The sequence below is a fragment of the Cherax quadricarinatus genome, chromosome 46 (genome assembly GCF_038502225.1).
Source record: "Cherax quadricarinatus isolate ZL_2023a chromosome 46, ASM3850222v1, whole genome shotgun sequence".
Classification (NCBI taxonomy): domain Eukaryota; kingdom Metazoa; phylum Arthropoda; class Malacostraca; order Decapoda; family Parastacidae; genus Cherax; species Cherax quadricarinatus.
This window is the reverse complement of record NC_091337.1, coordinates 19280373-19301896: the sequence shown is the minus strand read 5'-3', so window position 1 is coordinate 19301896 and position 21524 is coordinate 19280373. Positions and strand designations below refer to the sequence as shown.

At 42.8% G+C, this 21524-nt stretch overlaps 1 protein-coding gene across 3 annotated transcripts in view; it reads left to right on the top strand.

Annotated features, from left to right (window-relative positions):
• Positions 1 to 21524, top strand: part of LOC128696635 (protein N-terminal asparagine amidohydrolase) — a 973206-nt gene that overhangs the window by 888845 nt on the left and 62837 nt on the right. For all 3 annotated transcript variants that reach the window (XM_053787947.2, XM_053787949.2, XM_053787948.2), the window contains one exon: positions 20994 to 21212. In XM_053787947.2, coding sequence (XP_053643922.1) covers positions 20994 to 21212 — 219 coding nt within the window. The remainder of the gene's footprint in view (positions 1 to 20993; positions 21213 to 21524) is intronic.

Genomic DNA, 21524 nt, shown 5'->3' with positions numbered 1-21524 from the left:
TAGAAGTGGAGAAGATCGTTTTGGTTGGTGGGTTTTCGATAGACTTTAAAACGAAGTTCGTGGTCAGCTTTGCAGAGTAGAACATCAAGGAAAGGAAGAGTGTTGTCGACCTCTTCTTCAAGTGTGAACTGGATTGAAGGCTCGACCTGGTTGAGCTTGTCTTGGAGAGCTTGAACGTTGAAGCGTTTAGGAGTTATGAGGAGAATGTCGTCAACATAACGGAGCCAGGTGACAGACGAAGGAATAATGGTGGAGAAACGTTCGGCTTCTAGATGTTCCATGTATAGGTTCGCTAGGACTGCACTGAGTGGCGAACCCATGGGTAGTCCAAAAGTCTGCTGAAAGAGGTGATTTTCAAAAGAGAAACACGTAAAGCCAACACATAGTTCAACCAGGTCGATGAAGTCGCTGGCTGGAATGGGAAGATCAAGTGAATCGTCAATTTTCTTGCGCAAGAGATCGATGGCTTGTTTAGTAGGTACTTTAGTGAATAGGGAAGTCACGTCAAGGCTGGAAAGTTTCTTGTTCCTGATGTTGATGTTGCGAATGCGATTGAGAAGATCACCTGAGTGTTTGAGATGTGCTGGACTGATAGTGCCCAAGAGTTTCGAGAGGTGTTTGGCGAGAATTCCTGAGAGCTTGTGGGGAGCACTGCCTATTCCCGAGGATATGGGCCTCAGTGGGATACCAGGCTTGTGAGTCTTTGGCAGGCCGTACATTCTGGCAGGTCTGGGGTTGCTGGGCATGGTGTGCAGAAGTTTCTTCCCTTGTTCTGAGCTCCTCAGAATGCGGCACTCAGAATCTGCAGCAACGAGTTCCTTGAGGAAGAATGCACTATAATTGAACAGGTATTTTCCAAACTCCACTATCCTCGTCACTTCATCAGAGACTGCAGACGGCGAGCACTAAACATCTTCAACACACCCAGAGAAGACACTGCCGAGAAGAGATACATAGTCCTTCCCACCAACTCCATTGCCAAACATGTTTCCAACATCTTTGCCAAAACATCATTCCAAGTATCTACCTCCACAACCACGACCATCAAGGACATCACCAGTAGTAGGCAGGACAAACCTCCATCCTCTGCAGGGGTATACATAATCCCTTGTAATGACTGCAACAAGTTATACGTGGGCGAAACATCAAGGGACCTCCAAACACGTATTTCAGAACACCAATACGCAAGCAGGTCTGACGACACAAGGAATGCCTGCGTACAACACCGTAATTCACACAACCACTTGATAAACTACAGAAACTCAAGACTTATCGCCACAGAAGACAACACCCAATACCGAAGAATCCTGGAATCATCACTTATTTCTATATCCGACAACTTCAACCAGAATAGTGGCTTCTATAACATAGCTGAACCACTTGCCAAGAAACTTCTTCATCGCTATCCCACATAAGAACACTGTAGAAGGTCTGCTCACAAACTTGTCCAGTCTCCTTTCCAAGCTACCCAAGTTTTTAGACTCTACAACCCAACTCGGTACATCATCAGATGCAGCATTCTTCACCTGACCTCAGCCGGACTATAAATACTCGCGTTCCTTCCACCCCAGGTAGTTCTGTTTGTGACTTGAAAAAGCCCACTGTGTGGGCGAAACGTAGTCAATAAAGGATCACATTATACTGCATTTGTGTTTATATTGCCATTGTGTCGGTATTTTATACCATTTATTTCCACTTTCCTATGTCCTTTCTAAATCTAAACTTATCTAATTTAAATCCATTACTGCGGGTTCTCTCTTGGAGAGATATCCTCAAGACCTTGTTAATATCCCCTTTATTAATACCTATCTTCCATTTATACACTTCGATCAGGTCTCCCCTCATTCTTCGTCTAACAAGTGAATGTAACTTAAGAGTCTTCAATCTTTCTTCATAAGGAAGATTTCTAATGCTATGTATTAATTTAGTCATCCTACGCTGAATGTTTTCTAACGAATTTATGTCCATCCTGTAATATGGAGACCAGAACTGAGCTGCATAATCTAGGTGAGGCCTTACTAATGATGTATAAAGCTGCAGTATGACCTCTGGACTTCTGTTGCTTACACTTCTTGATATAAATCCCAGTAATCTATTTGCCTTATTACGTACGCTTAGGCATTGCTGTCTTGGTTTAAGGTTGCTGCTTACCATAACCCCCAAGTCCTTTTCGCAATCTGTATGGTTAAGTTCTACATTATTTAACTTATAAGTGCTAGGGTTATGGACACTCCCGAGCTTCAGAACCTTGCATTTATCTACATTGAACTGCATCTGCCACTTTTCTGACCAAGAGTAGAGTTTGTCTAAATCCTCCTGAAGTTCCCTAACATCGACGTTTGAATCAATTATCCTACCTATCTTTGTGTCATCGGCGAATTTGCTCATATCACTAGTAATTCCCTCATCAAGATCATTGATATATATTATAAACAACAACGGGCCCAAGACTGATCCCTGTGGAACGCCACTTGTTACTGATCCCCACTCGGATTTAACCCCATTTATGGACACTCTCTGCTTCCTGTCTGTGAGCCATGACTCGATCCACGAGAGCACCCTTCCCCCAATGCCATGAGCTGCTACTTTCTTCAACAGTCTTTGGTGCGGAACTCTATCAAATGCCTTACTAAAATCTAAGTAAACAATATCAAATTCTTTATCGTGGTCAACAGCCTCAAAAGCTTTACTGAAGAAAGTTAATAAATTAGTTATACAAGACCGGCCTCTTGTGAATCCATGCTGAGTATCATTAATCAAGCTATGCTTATCGAGATGGCTTCTTATAACCTCAGCTATAATTGACTCTAGCAACTTGCCTACAATTGAGGTCAGGCTTATTGGGCGGTAATTTGACGGTAACAACTTGTCCCCTGTTTTAAAAATAGGAATTACATTAGCCATCTTCCACATATCAGACACTACACCTGTTTGAAGAGATAAATTAAAAATATTAGTTAATGGTTCACAGACTTCCATTTTGCATTCCTTAAGAACCCTTGAAAAAACCTCATCAGGACCCGGTGACTTATTTTGCTTCAGTCGGTCTATCTGCTTCACAACCATTTCACTAGTGACTGTGATGTTACATAATTTATCTTCTTCTGATCCATTATAAAAATTAATTACCGGAATATTATTAGTGTCTTCCTGTGTAAAAACCGAGAGAAAATAATTATTTAAAATCGAGCACATTTCGTTCTCTTTGTCAGTAAGATGCCCATAGTTATTTTTAAGGGGACCTATCTTATCTCTGACTTTTGTTCTATAGACCTGGAAAAAACTTTTTGGGTTAGTTTTAGAATCCCTAGCAACTTTAATTTCATAGTCCCTTTTAGCTTTTCTTATCCCCTTTTTAATGTCCCTCTTAATGTCAATATACTGATTCATAAGATGACCCTCGCCTCTTTTGATACGCCTATAAATTCCTTTCTTATGCCCTAGTAGATATTTCAGCCTATTATTCATCCATTTTGGGTCATTTCTATTTGATCTAATTTCCTTATAAGGGATAAACGTTCTTTGAGCAGCATGTATTGTGTTCAGAAAACTGTCATATTGATAGCTCTCTTCGTTACCCCAGTCAACAGATGATAAGTGTTCTCTAAGCCCATCGTAATCTGCTAAGCGGAAATCTGGGACTGTTACTGAGTTATCCCTACTATCATACTTCCATTCAATTCTACATGTAATGTAGATGTGTGTGTTAGCATCCAAAGACTGTGTTTAACTCCAACCATCACATCTCCACGAACCTTTCCAACATTTCGGTCCTGGGACTTCCTGAGTTACCAAGGTCCCAGGACCTAAACGTTTATAATAAATTGTCCGAGTGTCTGCCTTTAGTGTCTTCCATCTTCTTGGTACCATATATTATTTTAGGCAGTTTACTATTGTACTAAATATACTATTTTACAGAAAGTTGGGTATAGTTATGGGAAGTCTTGTATATAACTTGTGTGAACACTGATATTCTGTGACAAGACAGTGTTGTCACCGCTATACTGTGACAACATAATGTCTGTTAGCACTCTTATACTGTCAAAACATAATGTGTGGAGGTTAGAAAAGGTTTTCACTGCTATACAGTGAAAACCTTGTCTAACCTCCTACACGCTTCCAAACACTTTATCAAAAGTTGCTTTAAAAACTATAATACACTGAACAAGAAACTGCTGAAGAACTCTACCATTAGTGTATCAATGGGCTGCTGTGTATATTATATTCCAGTATGCCCTGTTATGTAGGACAGACTAGTAAGATTCTCCAGACGAAGACTAAACATATACTCGTATATTTTTACTATATTATATATATATATATATATATATATATATATATATATATATATATATATATATATATATTATATATATCTAGCTAAGACGAGAGAACCTTGTTTATTCACCTGAGAAACACGCGTACAATGTTATGTAGACTTGTCTAGTACCTGATCAGAACGACTCCCATGGAGCGATATGGTGGGATCCTCTCTAAGCATGATAAACAACATTCTTCAAACATACTTTTTGGTGTCTATAATCTAAATAGTTTTGTCTAAAATATTGTTCACAGTCTAAAGAAGGAAGATATATTCACAGGGTTCCAATTATATACATAGTGAACTGCTGAACCCGTAGGGGTTATAGAGAGCCTGGGGAAAAACTGAGGTAACCAGATTTGCTCCAGTTCCTTGAATCAAGAACCCTTCATCAGCTTTAACTCCTCCACCTTAAAGAAGGTTTCATAAGAATTAATAATGTTTTCGTTACAAAGTGAACAGTGATCAACCATTATTCTAATTTTTGCCCTGATGATAAAGTATATCTATTTCAGTTGTTTATAAACATCGTTCAGACCTTCGTTCATTAGACTCAAACCCAGTTAAGGTATTAATGTACATCATATTTTAATTGTAATGAACTTTGTGTTCTTTCTTAACTCAATTCATTAATTGGGTTTCTTCATCAAGTTCTAATAGCATGGCTGTGTAACTGTGTTTTGAACATTACCAGTGTCTGGTGGCGCGTCCATCCATGCTGTGACTGGCTAGGTTACATACAGCGTTCATAAATGAGACACGTGCAACAAACTTTAGAAATGAGACACTGGTGTCTGAAACGAGGCTCCGGGTGCATTCGAGAAAGTAGTTCCGTCCTAGACAGAAGGGAAGACTGAAACAGTGGAGCGAGGCTCCGTCTCTATGCAGTTTGTACATAAGCTGGGCCTAAGAGGTATAAAATACCGACAAGTTATTGCATATAAATAGGACACACTATGCTGGTTGTCATTTTATTTTGAAGACTTTTCGTCCGCCAGGAACTTTATCACTTCATACTGAGAATAACACATGGGTTTATATAGTTGTGAGTCCTGAGATGGAAGAATGCAGTCACGTGTAAGTAACCATCTGTGTAGGTGAGGTTAGGTGATCGCAGTATCAGGTTCTGGAAAAATAAGCCTCGGTAAAACTTCGGAGATAATGAATGAGCCAGAAATTTGAGAAATTGTATCTTTTTGTGGTTATTATTATGGATTATAAAAGTAATCTATTGCGACAATCACTTTCTTTGACGATAAGTCTTGCCTCTAGGAAATTCCTAAAGTGTTTCTCGGTGGTACGGTGCATGTTTCTGATGGTATCTAAGTCTCTAAAAGTTTCTTCTACATAAACCTTATCACATCCTGCACATGTTATGGTACAGACTCCGGCACTGGTCTTCATTGGCTTCTCTTTTTTCTTGGTTAAGTCTTGTAGTTTTAAATGAAATGCTGGTGACTTTGGCATTGACTTCAGTTAAAACGTTGGAAAGGTTGCTGCTGGTTTGATTGACAGGAAGTATAATATATCTAGTGGGTGTAGTCAAATTGGGTTGCGTAGCATCTTCTTGACTTTCTTCTTGCGGTCTATGATGACATATTGTAGGTAGGGAAATTTGACACAATTACGGTAAATTCTCGAGAAGCGCCAGTGACGAAGAAATTTTATGCATCCTTTAAGAAAAGAATCCAGTTATGATTTGACGTTTGGTTTTGTCGTGATGTAACTAATACTGTAGAAGATTACTTTGTCGAATATTGCAGCATATTGTTTAGAATAGGCAGTGACAGTGACAACCAATACAATTACTTAAAACGCTAGATCATTTCCAGTCTCCGAATTCTTACCGAGGCTTATTCTCCCTAACTTGACACTGCTATCACCTAACCTCACCTATTCGGATGGCTACTCACGACTCAGGACCTCTCTCTCAACCACTGTATATAAGCATTTTGTGTTGTTCTCAGTATGAAATGATAGTCTCTGGGAGACGAAACATCTTCATAAGTAAAATGCCATAACATGCAAATTGTATCATATTTACATATTGTCGGTATATTCTGCTCTTGTATTACCAAGTACAGTGCTTTGTTGGGACTTGTCATGCTTGATTCTGCTAGTAGGAGGGTTAGTAATGTTTCTGAGGTACTTGCTTACTGTGGGACGCAGTATGACTATTTCTACTGGTTCAGATTGAGCGTATTCCTCAACTAGCAGATCAGTTCCTATATATAGCAGTTTCCGAGTAGGTAGCATTTTTTCGCTTTGGTCATGGTTCTCGGTCAGCTGAAGAGAAAGAGGTTCTCAGAGTACCGGATTTCTTTTCCTTCTTCAGCTACCGTTTTCATATGAACTCTTGTTTACCATACAGACGTTAACATATTCACCTGTTGGTTGGGAGCTGAACCTGTTCTGAGGTTGGTTGGTTTGATCCACTGAGGTGCTCCAAGCATAATTCAGAATGGTCTGATTTTTATGCTACCTCCATGTACTCCCTGTTTGTGAGTTTGGATCAGAGCTAGCACACTGTAGTCATTGGGATGGGACTGCCTGGAACCATTACTTAGTAACTAGTTGCAGTGTTTGGGTTTGTCTTGCATTTTGAAAGCTGTGGAGGGTCCGAGACCTAGCGTATTGCATTTGTTCACCTGTTTGTGATTGCAGGGCTCGAGTCTCGGCTCTTGGCCTCGCCTCTCTACTGGCTGCTATTGGGGTCCCCTCTTCTTTTCCTGGCTACGTCGGCCCTATCAAACCTCTCTTTAAAACCATGTATGTAGTCTGCCTCTAACACTTCACGTTCTAATTCGTTCCACTTCCTGACCACTCTGACTAGAAAAGTATTTTCTAACATCCCTGTGACTCTTATGTTTTTTCACCTTCTAGCTGTGCCTTCTTGTACCCGACATTCTCCTCTCAGACTCGCACCCTGTCAATTCCTCTCAATATTTTGTACGCCGTAATCATATCACCACTAGTCCTCCTGCCCAATAGCAAATACCTCTTAGTTCTGGGGCTAGTCCCGCTGCAACTTTTACACTTTTGTAGCCCCTTGATTTGCTTTATCAGATCTGCGTTCCATACTGGTGTTGTATGCCCCAAGAAGGGCCTAACAACGGTCGTTCACAATGCCGTGAATGCCTCCTCCTTGAGGTTCCTGAAAGCTTAAATTTGCCAATCTCGCGTTTGCGGCAGCGGCAATTCGGTTATTTGCCTTAGGCGATATACTCGAAACTATACTCATTCAGAAGTCCTTTTCTTTCGGGAAGGTTTCCAGTCTTTGTCCCCCGTCTTTGCCCTTTACAGTTTTCTTTAACTTTGCATTTGCTGTGATTACATTCCAATAGCCACTTGTCTGTCTGACACTCTGGTAACAAGCAGTCTATTACGGTTCGACTTTTTGTATGGGAAGTTTGATGTCTGTGTTCTTTTCCATTATCACTGTCGCTTCAGATTCCTCGGTTGATATCTTAACCCGTGTTCTTGCGTTGGTAGATGTTATGTACAAAGCAGGTTATGAGCGGTGGTGTGTGACTGCTGGACACAACTAGCGTCAGGTAGTCTGCAGTGTTGAGCAGTTTTACACCAGTTTCAAAGGCGAGTTTAACTATTGGCGTATTAGGGTTTTTAATAGCAGTTCATCCTCGCTGTTATGACAGTCGAATGGGTGACTGTTACAAGGGTGTTAAACGCATATGACTGTAAAGAATAAAAAGGCACAATACCGTTACTGGAACACTTTACAAATACACTTTACAAATGTAATCAAGCTTGTCTCCTATGTGAAGCTATGATGTTTCTGTCCGACTTGAACCATTAACTTGTCACGCGTCGTAAGTTTCATTCTCCTATGTACGGGTTATTTGTGTATAAATCTGACTGTAGTGTGGAGTTTTAGCCCGGGAGTTTCCGTGTTCTGTTCACGTCTCAAGCACTTGATAGCCCCTTTGTAATATTTATTGTTGTGGTATGTAGGACTGAGTAGGGTAGGACTGGATTGCTTCCTCTGCGATGTGCCAGAGTAACACTACTGTGACGGATATATGTGGAACGACGGACCACCACCAGCAACAGCCTCGTCGACCAAACAATCAAAAGAGAAGCCTGGCTCCAGGCCAGGCTGGAAAAGTAGGAAAACTTTTCAAGTAGGTCACATTTAGTCTCCTGTAGGGCGCCGCTTTCAAGGGTTTTACAACTGGAATTAACTGTGTCCTCACTGTTTGCAAGACACTGTAGCAGCCAAGCCAGGCAGCAGTGTAACGTCACTGTTCCTTCCGTCTGTTTCTATAGTATAAATCACGTTTACTACGTACCGTATTTTCCGGCATATAAGGCGCACGACAGAAGTATCGTAACTAAATCAGTAATCATATCCAAGGGTTAATTACTCTTATTTTACGCTAAAGCGTAACCCAAAGTTTGACCCTGACCTTGAGCATATAAGGCGCAGGCTGATTTTTTAAGATTTTTGTGGGATAAAAGGTGCTCCTTATATGCCAAAAAATACAGTACGTAAGTCATCTCAACACTGGTATATAAGGCCCTGATGGGTAATAGGGGGCAAAATTGGATACAACAGTATTCTATGCAATAATTACATAGTGGGGAAAAACAATTCACCGAGAAGCCGCAGTCATATGAACCTCACAACGTGGTGGTGAGATTGGCATTGTAAGTGAAGGTTCCTGATCAACTGTTGCAGCCACAGTACTGTGACTGTTCTTCAGAGCTAACAGTGTTTTGCTGTTATGTTCCATCACACAGGATGAATCACATATACATATATAGCGCTGAACTCTGAGCTGGGAGACTTCAATAGGGCAGTGAGGATGTAGTCAAGTGCGGTATTAATACCTGGGTGATGTAGGAGCACCACGAGATGTCTTGGTAGCCACACCCGTGGTATGGAAGTACCGAGCAGGGTACCTGCTGCTAGCTTGAGGTATATACAAGCAGGTGTGGGTACATTATTCAGCATGGTAATGTTTGGCGAGGGCGGACAGACAGAGATGTGGGAAGGGGACGAGGTGGTTGTGGGGGGAGATGAAGGGCGGGGTGCGTGATCATTGGTGCGAGACTGACTCATCTGTTGCAACCCCCCCTCTCCCTTCTTTACCCACCAAGCCTGTATTTTACACACACACACACACACACACACACACACACACACACACACACACACACACACACACACACACACACATACACACACATACACGACGAAAAGGTACGATAAAGCTCGTGGAGCAGGGAGAGAGTGGACCTAGTAGAGACCAGTGAAGAGGAGAGGCCAGGAGCTATGACTCGACCCCCTGCAACCACTAATACGTAAGAAATAGGTAAGAATACATACACACGAGACTTGTCTCAGAACCGAGAGGAGTGAACTATGAAGAGCTGGACTTGTCAGGTATGGAAGAAATATGATTATTATTATTATTATGAAGTCAGTTGTGACTGATACAGGGAACACTGGAACTTCCATCCACTGAATGCGAGAGACACTTGCTAATTGTACTTACCTAGTTACCTTGGATCAGTGGAAACAATATCACTACCCGAAGGATGCCTGGAAGATGCTTCCAGGGATCAACGTCTCCGCGGCCCAGTAATAGAACAGGCCTCTGGAATATCAAGGACTGATCAGCCAGGCTGTTACTGCTGGCCACAGGTAGTGCAAAGTGTGAAACACAGCCAGTCTGGTCAGGAATTGATTTATGAAACTTGTCAAGTTCGTTCTTGAAAATAGAGATTTGTTGGTAATTTCTCGTATGCATGGAGGGAAGGTGTTTAAAAGTCGGGGACCTCTGACACTAATCCAGTTCTCTCTTAGTTATTATTATTACAATCAAGAGGGAAGCGCTAAACCCGGAGGATTATACAGCGCCTGGGGGGGGGATGTGGAAGGTATTCAGGCTTAATTTGGGGAACTGGAGCACAGATCCAATTCCCTAAATCAAAAGCCCCTCACCAACATCAAGGAACCTTCCTTGAGGGGAGTTCTCTCTTAGTGTACTCGTCGCGCCCCTGCTTTTTACTGGAGGTACTCCGCACTATCTGCTAAGTCTCTTGTTTTCAAATGGAACGATTTTGGAGTGCAGGTTTGGGACCAGTTTCTCCAGGATTTTCCGTGTAAATTACGATGGACATTTCTTACTTATGTTCCAGGGAATATAATTGATAAACTTCGAGCATTTCCAGTAGTTCAGATATTTGAATGTATAAGGGCAATGAAAGTAACCTTTACGTTTTCTAGCTCAGCAGTCTTGAGTGCCTTGAAGACGGCCGTTACCATACAGAAGTATTGTTTCCTGCCTGGGGAAAACAAGTGACTTGAAGAGTATCAATGCGTTTTGTCTTGAAAGTTCTAGTTATCTAGTCTGATCTAGACAAAATAAGCCACGGAGGTAGATATTCTTGCGAGAAGGGAAAAGAAAGACACGCTAATAAATAAATAAATAAATATATATAAATATTTATATATATATATATATATTATATATATATATATATATATATATATATATATATATATATATATATATATATATATATATATATATATATATATATATATATATATATATATATATATATATATATATATATATATATTATATATATATATATATATATATATATATATATTATATATATATATATATATATATATATATATATATATATATATATATATATATATATATATATTATAATTATTTTTTTTATTAACACACTGGCCGATTCCCACCAAGGCAGGGTGGCCCGAAAAAGAAAAACTTTCACCGTCATTCACTCCATCACTGTCTTGCCAGAAGGGTGCTTTACACTACAGTTTTTAAACTGCAACATTAACACCCCTCCTTCAGAGTGCAGGCACTGTACTTCCCATCTCCAGGACTCAAGTCCGGCCTGCCGGTTTCCCTGAACCCCTTCATAAATGTTACTTTGCTCACACTCCAACAGCACGTCAAGTATTAAAAACCATTTGTCTCCATTCACTCCTATCAAACACGCTCACGCATGCCTGCTGGAAGTCCAAGCCCCTCGCACACAAAACCTCCTTTACCCCCTCCCTCCAACCTTTCCTAAGCCGACCCCTACACCGCCTTCCTTCCACTACAGACTGATACACTCTTGAAGTCACTCTATTTCGCTCCATTCTCTCTACATGTCCGAACCACCTCATATATATATATATATATATATATATATATATATATATATATATATATATATATATATATATATATATATATATATATATATATAATGAAAATACTCGAGGGAACCGTTAGCACATTAGAGAACACTGTCAACTTCCGTAGTCCAAGACTCTTTAGCCTCTTGCTATCAGATACAAGAAATATTACCGTAACAAGGCCGGGAGCTTCCAAAGAGGACACTGAAGAATTTCCTGCGAACTCTAACACATCAGTTAAATTATGAGAGCTAGGTAGGCCTGAGGGCCTCTGGTAAAAAGTGGCCTTGTTAACCTGGCTATTAGCAATGATGTCTGGCCTCAGGTCGGACTTCAAGAGTATAAAAACTCTGGAAGCCTGGTGGCGGGTGTCGGTATAGAACCCTGAGACCAAAACATAGTCAATGTCGGTCAAGGTAGATAGAGATGCCGGGTCAGCAGCAGCCTCTTCGACACTACAAATACTGAGTGAGTACACGTCATAACATTACAGGAGGAAGAGTCGACATAGACAAGTCTAGGAAGTGAGGACTTGCATGGTACAGTACTAGGACCATGGCTGTTCCAGATACACTATATACAAATGGCCTCTTAGAGACTGTGAAACTGTTCTGAAGACTGTGAAGAGGGGAGAACAGAGATAGACTCCAGACAGATTTAGACATGTTGCAAATGTGTATAAGCAAATGGCTACTGGAAGTCAGACTTTCACAATGAAGAATGTAAATTTTACTCACACCACGAAGAATAAAGTTTTACACCGTGAGAATGAATACCTGTGCTTAAGTCTCACAAATACAATTATTAAGACTAAAGTTTTGCCCACACCATGAATAACGTCAGTATAAGTCTTACCACACCATAAATAACGTCAGTATAAGTCTTACCACACCATAAATAACGTCAGTATAAGACTTACCACACCATAAATAACGTCAGTATAAGTCTTACCACACCATAACGTCAGTATAAGTCTTACCACACCATAACGTCAGTATAAGTCTTACCACACCATAACGTCAGTATAAGTCTTCCCACACCATAAATAACGTCAGTATAAGTCTTCCCACACCATAAATAACGTCAGTATAAGTCTTACCACACCATAACGTCAGTATAAGTCTTACCACACCATAACGTCAGTATAAGTCTTACCACACCATAACGTCAGTATAAGTCTTCCCACACCATAAATAACGTCAGTATAAGTCTTCCCACACCATAAATAACGTCAGTATAAGTCTTCCCACACCATGAATAACGTCAGTATAAGTCTTACCACACCATAAATAACGTCAGTATAAGTCTTACCACACCATAAATAACGTCAGTATAAGTCTTACCACACCATAAATAACGTCAGTATAAGTCTTACCACACCATAAATAACGTCAGTATAAGTCTTACCACACCATGAATAACGTCAGTATAAGTCTTACCACACCATAAAGAACCTCGGTATAAGTCTTACCACACCATAAAGAACCTCGGTATAAGTCTTGCCACACCATAAAGAACCTCGGTATAAGTCTTGCCACACTATAAAGAACCTCGGTATAAGTCTTACCACACTATAAAGAACCTCGGTATAAGTCTTGCCACACTATAAAGAACCTCGGTATAAGTCTTACCACACTATAAAGAACCTCGGTATAAGTCTTACCACACTATAAAGAACCTCGGTATAAGTCTTGCCACAATATAAAGAACCTCGGTGTAAGTCTTACCACACCATAAAGAACCTCGGTCTTACCGAGGTTCTTTATAGTGGCAAGACTTATACCGAGGTTCCAAGACTTATACCGAGGTTCTTTATAAAGAACCGAGGTTCGGACTTATACCGAGGTTCTTTATAGTGTGGCAAGACTTATACCGAGGTTCTTTATAGTGTGGTAAGACTTATACCGAGGTTCTTTATGGTGTGGTAAGACTTATACCGAGGTTCTTTATATTGTGGCAAGACTTATACCGAGGTTCTTTATAGTGTGGTAGGACTTATGCCGAGGTTCTTTATAGTGTGGTAGGACTTATGCCGAGGTTCTTTATAGTGTGGCAAGACTTATACCGAGGTTCTTTATAGTGTGGTAGGACTTATACCGAGGTTCTTTATAGTGTGGCAAGACTTATACCGAGGTTCTTTATGGTGTGGTAAGACTTATACCGATGTTCTTTATGGTGTGGTAAGACTTATACCGAGGTTCTTTACGGTGTGGTAAGACTTGTACCGAGGTTCTTTATGGTGTGGTAAGACTTATACCGAGGTTCTTTACGGTGTGGTAAGACTTATACCGAGGTTCTTTATGGTGTGATAAGACTTTTACCACACTATAAAGAACCTCGGTATAAGTCTTACCACACTATAAAGAACCTCGGTATAAGTCTTGCCACACTATAAAGAACCTCGGTATAAGTCTTGCCACACTATAAAGAACCTCGGTATAAGTCTTGCCACACTATAAAGAACCTCGGTATAAGTCTTGCCACACTATAAAGAACCTCGGTATAAGTCCTACCACACTATAAAGAACCTCGGTATAAGTCTTGCCACACTATAAAGAACCTCGGTATAAGTCTTGCCACTATAAAGAACCTCGGTATAAGTCTTGCCACACTATAAAGAACCTCGGTATAAGTCCTACCACACTATAAAGAACCTCGGTATAAGTCTTGCCACACTATAAAGAACCTCGGTATAAGTCTTGCCACTATAAAGAACCTCGGTATAAGTCTTGCCACACTATAAAGAACCTCGGTATAAGTCTTGCCACACTATAAAGAACCTCGGTATAAGTCTTGCCACTATAAAGAACCTCGGTATAAGTCTTGCCACACTATAAAGAACCTCGGTATAAGTCTTGCCACACTATAAAGAACCTCGGTATAAGTCTTGCCACTATAAAGAACCTCGGTATAAGTCTTGCTACACTATAAAGAACCTCGGTATAAGTCTTGCTACACTATAAAGAACCTCAGTATAAGTCTTGCTACACTAGAAAGAACCTCGGTATAAGTCTTACCACACCATAAAGAACCTCGGTATAAGTCTTGCCACACTATAAAGAACCTCGGTATAAGTCTTGCCACTATAAAGAACCTCGGTATAAGTCTTGCCACACTATAAAGAAAGGATAAGTTAGTTGACGCTGGCCCGGTGGCCTGGTGGCTAAAGCTCCCGCTTCACACACGGAGGACCCGGGTTCGATTCCCGGCGGGTGGAAACATTCGACACGTTTCCTTACACCGGTTTTCCTGTTCACCTAGCAGCAAATAGGTACCTGGGTGTTAGTCGACTGGTGTGGGTCGCATCCTGGGGGACAAGATTAAGGACCCCAATGGAAATAAGTTACAGTCCTCGATGACGCACTGACTTTCTTGGGTTATCCTGGGTGGCTAACCCTCCGGGGTTAAAAATCCGAACGAAATCCTATCCTAAATCCTATCCTATCCTATCCCAATAATGTTTGGTAAATAGTGTTGGTAAGACACTCGTGTACGTGTGCCACGACCACTATTAACCACCTCTCTCCTCGGATAATATTAAAACAAAAGACTATAATGCAGAAACTGCCTTCGGCCGTATGCAGATTAGCAGTCAAAGATCTAGTGTTAGAAAAAAAGGTTCTCGCGCAAGACGTAGTTTGCATAGATCAAGCGTGATAGATGATGATTGGTGATGATACACATGCCAGTCTCCCTGCATCCTATAATGTCTGATGGTGAGGGTAATGAAATCTACATAGTATTCCGCAGCCGTCGTATATTTCCAGGCTGATGTGCGAGTGATGATCACAAAGCAGACACACATCCATCACCTGCCTCGCTCAGGGCAACACTGCTGCCCAGGTGTGCACGTTGTGGTGGGGGAGGGGGGGGGAGATAGTGACGTCACTGGTGGTGGGAGGAGCTAGTAACGTCACTGGTGGGAGGAGCTAGTAACGTCACTAGTAGTGGTGGGAGGAGCTAGTAACGTCACTAGTAGTGGTGGGAGGAGCTAGTAACGTCACTAGTAGTGGTGGGAGGAGCTAGTAACGTCACTAGTAGTGGTGGGAGGAGCTAGTAACGTCACTAGTAGTGGTGGGAGGAGCTAGTAACGTCACTAGTAGTGGTGGGAGGAGCTAGTAACGTCACTAGTAGTGGTGGGAGGAGCTAGTAACGTTACTAATAGTGGTGGGAGGAGCTAATAACGTCACTAGTAGTGGTGGGAGGAGCTAGTAACGTCACTAGTAGTGGTGGGAGGAGCCAGTAACGTCACTAGTAGTGGTGGGAGGAGCTAGTAACGTCACTAGTGGTGGGAGGAGCTAGTAACGTCACTAGTAGTGGTGGGAGGAGCTAGTAACGTCACTGGTGGGAGGAGCTAGTAACGTTACTAATAGTGGTGGGAGGAGCTAGTAACGTCACTAGTAGTGGTGGGAGGAGCTAGTAACGTCACTAGTAGTGGTGGGAGGAGCTAGTAACGTCACTAGTAGTGGTGGGAGGAGCTAGTAACGTTACTAATAGTGGTGGGAGGAGCTAGTAACGTCACTAGTAGTGGTGGGAGGAGCTAGTAACGTCACTAGTAGTGGTGGGAGGAGCCAGTAACGTCACTAGTAGTGGTGGGAGGAGCTAGTAACGTCACTAGTAGTGGTGGGAGGAGCTAGTAACGTCACTAGTAGTGGTGGGAGGAGCTAGTAACGTCACTGGTGGAAGGAGCTAGTAACATAACTGGTGGTGGGAGAAGTTAGTAACGTCACTGGTGGGAGGAGCTAGTAACGTCACTGGTGGTAGTGGGAGGCGCTAGTAACGTCTAGTGGTGGGAGGTGCTAGTAGCGTCACTGGTGGTGTTGGGAGGCGCTAATAACGTCACTGGAGATGTTGGGAGGCGCTAGTAACGTCACTGGAGGTGTTGGGAGGCGCTAGTAACGTCACTGGTGGTGGTGGGAGGAGCTAGTAACGTCACTGGTGGGAGGCGCTAGTAACGTCACTGGAGGTGTTGGGAGGCGCTAGTAACGTCACTGGTGATAGCTAGTAACGTCACTGGTGATAGGAGCTAGTAACGTCACTGGTTGTGGTGGGAGGTGCTAGTAACGTCACTGGTGGTAGGCGTTAGTAACGTCACTGGTTGTGGGAGGCGCTAGTAACGTCACTGGTGGTAGGCCTTAATAACGTCACTGGTGGTGGGGGGCGCTAGTAACGTCACTGGTGGTAGTGAGAGGTGCTAGTAACGTCGCTGGTGGTAGTGGGAGGTGCTAGTAACGTCGCTGGCGGTAGTGGGAGGTGCTAGTAACGTCGCTGGTGGTAGTGGGAGGTGCTAGTAACGTCGCTGGTGGTAGTGGGAGGTGCTAGTAACGTCGCTGGTGGTAGTGGGAGGTGCTAGTAACGTCACTGGTGGTAGTGGGAGGTGCTAGTAACGTCGCTGGTGGTAGTGGGAGGTGCTAGTAACGTCGCTGGTGGTAGTGAGAGGTGCTAGTAACGTTGCTGGTGGTGGTGGGAGGAGCTAGTAACGTCACTGGTGGGAGGAGCATGTAACGTCACTGGTTGTGGTGGGAGGCGATAGTAACGTCACTGGTGGTAGGAGGCGTTAGTAACTTCACTGGTGGTGGGGGGCGCTATTAACGTCACTGGTGGTAGTGAGGTTCTAGTAACGTCGCTGGTGGTAGTGGGAGGTGCTAGTAACGTCGCTGGTGGTAGTGGGAAGTGCTAGTAACGTCGCTGGTGGTAGTGGGAGGTGCTAGTAACGTCGCTGGTGGTAGTGGGAGGTGCTAGTAACGTCGCTGGTGGTAGTGGGAGGTGCTAGTAACGTCGCTGGTGGCAGTGGGAGGTGCTAGTAACGTCGCTGGTGGTAGTGGGAGGTGCTAGTAACGTCGCTGGTGGTAGTGGGAGGTGCTAGTAACGTCGCTGGTGCTAGTGGGAGGTGCTAGTGACGTCGCTGGTGCTAGTGGGAGGTGCTAGTGACGTCGCTGGTGCTAGTGGGAGGTGCTAGTAACGTCGCTGGTGGTAGTGGGAGGTGCTAGTAACATCGCTGGTGGTAGTGGGAGGTGCTAGTAACGTCGCTGGTGGTAGTGGGAGGTGCTAGTAACGTCGCTGGTGGTAGTAGGAGGTGCTAGTAACGTCGCTGGTGGTAGTGGGAGGTGCTAGTAACGTCGCTGGTGGTAGTGGGAGGTGCTAGTAACGTCGCTGGTGGTAGTGGGAGGTGCTAGTAACGTCGCTGGTGGTAGTGGGAGGTGCTAGTAACGTCGCTGGTGGTAGTGGGAGGTGCTAGTAACGTCGCTGGTGGTAGTGGGAGGTGCTAGTAACGTCGCTGGTGGTAGTGGGAGGTGCTAGTAACGTCGCTGGTGGTAGTGGGAGGTGCTAGTAACGTCGCTGGTGGTAGTGGGAGGTGCTAGTAACGTCGCTGGTGGTAGTGGGAGGTGCTAGTAACGTCGCTGGTGGTAGTGGGGGGTGCTAGTAACGTCGCTGGTGGTAGTGGGGGGTGCTAGTAACGTCGCTGGTGGTAGTGGGAGGTGCTAGTAACGTCGCTGGTGGTAGTGGGAGGTGCTAGTAACGTCACTGGTGGTAGTGGGAGGTGCTAGTAACATCACTGGTCTTGGTGGGAGGTGCTAGTAACGCCACTGGTGGTAGTGGGAGATGCTAGTAACGTCACTGGTGGTAGTGGGAGGTGCAGGTAGTCACTGATAGTCATGGGAGGAGCCACTAACGTCACTGGTGGTGGCGAGAGGTGCTAGCTAACTCTTCCGGTCAACGTCCCCGTCCCCGTAGCTTGGTTCCAGACCAGGCCTCCTTTAGGATCAAGGCTTGATCAACCAGGTTGTTACTGATGGTCGCATGTAACCCAGTGCACCAGCCACAGCTCGGCTGGTCAGGAGCTGATTGGAGGAATTTGTCAAGTTTGTGTTTTTAAGATAGCCAGAGGTTCGTTAGTAATTCACCTTATTTACGGAGGGAGGATATTGAGGAGTCGGGGATCTCTAACACTCGCCAAGTTCGTTCTTAGTGTACTCGTCGAGCTCTTGCTGTTTAGAGGAGGTATTGTACACAGTCTGCCACATCTCTTGTCATATGGAGTGATTTCAGTACACTATTTAGGTTTGGGATCACTCTCTCCAGGATTTTCCATGTGTAAATTATGATGTACCTTTCTCGCCTATGTTCCAAGGAATGCAGTTGAAGAGACTTCAAGCATTCCCTGTAGTTAAGATGCTTGATTGAATATGTACAGGCAGTGAAAGTTCTCTTGTACTTTTTTTTTTAAGCTCGGCGCACACACACACTGCCTTGAAGGGAGCCGTTAATATTCCATTCTAAAGAAAAGTGACTTGAAGAGTATTACCACTGGCTCAGCATTGCTTATCTTGAAATTTATAGTTATTCAGCCTATTATTTTGCTTACGATAGCATTGACAACATCGTTGTGAGCCTTGAATGTGAGTTTTTCTGACATCATTACTCCCAAGTCTCGCACATGGGTCTTTCGCCCTATGGAATAATTTGAATTTGTCCTGTAGTCCATTACACTGCAAACTACCATATAAGAATATGGTAGTTTACACTACTATTGTTTTCACTTTGTAACTAGCATATAGAAGACAGGAAATACTGCTTCTGTTCCCGCTGTGTAAGTAGAATATAGAATATGACGGGGAAACACCCTCGTTTTTCCCACTGTTTATCCAGTATATAGAATAGAGGAACAGCACACTGTTAATATATCTAGCTTTTCTAAAGAAAAAAAAAGAACATTAGTTTGTGTTATGTGCTCACTCGTGACTGTAATAAAGTTACTACAAATGGGGTCCACAAGTCTGTTTGACCTGGGACCCTAGAAAAAAAAGGCAGTTCTGGCCCTGCTTACACCCTTTTGTCTTGGTGGTGGTCGTTGTTGTGGTCGTTGTTGTGGTCGTTGTTGCTATGCTTGTTTGGTTAATTGGATTTTAAACCTATTGACTATACGAGGATCATTAAGGATATAGCTAACCTTATCACCATCAGACAAGAATACAATATTGCCTAAAATAGGACTCAAAGGACACTCTTACGCTGAGAGAAATACGCTTCTCAATGTTCATATTTTGGGTGTTGGTTATTAGCCAGGGCCACATTAAGGCCAGCTGATGCCCTGAGCACAGCTGCATAATGCTGCCACCTTGGCCCTTCCATTGCTTAGCTGGCAAGACTCAGTAAGTGCTGAAGGTGAGATAATACATTAAAAACTCAGTTGTCTTCAAGGTCATCATCCGCTACGCCACAACACTCAACTATATTATAAATTTAAACTGTTTTGTATATATAACATTTATTTAACACTAAATAGCAGCAAGCAGTATAAGCGAATTACTTACAACTTGAGCAACAGAAGAAATACAAATTTTCATCACTGTTATATGGAAAAAATGTGGAAATGCGAAAAAAAAAAATATTGAAAATCATTTTTAATTACCCTCCAAAAGATCATAAGACAAAATATCTCGCAAAGATTGTGAGAGTTATCTAGGAGCTAGCTAGGTCTGTCACATGACCAACACACAAACATGAAGTACATACATCTCGGCTTCACATCAGCTTGCATTATTGCTGGATAATGGCTATATTCATAATTCAATTTTCTTGCAAGGGATGCTTCCATTGCTAATAATTAAATTTTAATCTAAAATGATACTGCTACAAAGTCTGGCCATTGTTTTAAAAAACCATTAATTCAGTCGTTCTTACCTTATAAAACGTCTGTCTGAATCATATGAAGTAAGTAGCTGAATTACAAAACAGTTGTCTTGTCACTGTGGAGGCTTGTGCACAACTGAAGTGAATTGCTTGTCTAATTGATTAGGGAATAAACGCACACAATGGGTGGCCTGGTAACTTATATTAACGGGAAAATAAGGGGAACGCCAAGCCTGACTTGCCTCCCCTCAATCGTCTCGACTTGAACTGCCTGCCGGGCGAGCGGCATTCAAATCATACTAGGTCAGCATTAACGGTCAGTGATATAGTCAGTGATTCACGTTGGGAGGCGGTGAATCAGTAACTGTTATTACGAGTACAGTACCCAGTACTAACATACTTGGGATAACTACACAAGTATATCACATAGGGAATCAGTAACACTAATGACAAATATGCCGCTAGTCCCTTTCTATGTTTCTAGAATTTCTTAAAATTCGATGGCCAGTACTCTGGCACCATAGCCCTAAGTACCTGCTAATACTGAGTGATAATTAATCAAGAGCTGTTATTAGTCCTTAGAACCTCCCTTAGTTAAACATGGAAATGTAAGTAATATGAAGAGAGTTGTATGTTCTTGTGTGTTATATAGACGGTACAACCTTACTTTATTAATACATTACAGTTGACATAGATGGAAGTTATGTTGTGTGTAAGGAAAATCTGACAAATTTAATTATGTGAAATTTAAAATAATTCGACGTTCTTTTGTGTGAGTAGTACATTATAAATTTAATTATATATGAAAATGCATGTAGTCTGATGTTTTTTCTGTTGCAGGTTCTGGTGCTGTGGGTCTGGCCCACTTCGACAAGTGCAGCCATGACGAGTGCCTGAGTGGTCTGCATATATGTTCTCATGACGACGGTGTGCTACACCTGCTGACCCGCATTAACGAGCTCTCCATGGGCTATACTGAAGGTCGTCTGGAACTGTGTGTGGTGGGTGGCTTCCAGGACACCCGCGCTATCTGTGAGAAGGTCACCCTCTCTCTCCTCAGTGAGTACCTCTAGTTCCTCTCTCTCTTAGTTCCTCTCTCTACAGCGAGTACCTCTAGTTCCTCTCTCTACAGCGAGTACCTCTAGTTCCTCTCTCTACAGCGAGTACCTCTGGTTCCTCTCTCTACAGCGAGTACCTCTGGTTCCTCTCTCTACAGCGAGTACCTCTGGTTCCTCTCTCTACAGCGAGTACCTCTGGTTCCTCTCTCTACAGCGAGTACCTCTGGTTCCTCTCTCTACAGCGAGTACCTCTGGTTCCTCTCTCTACAGCGAGTACCTCTGGTTCCTCTCTCTACAGCGAGTACCTCTGGTT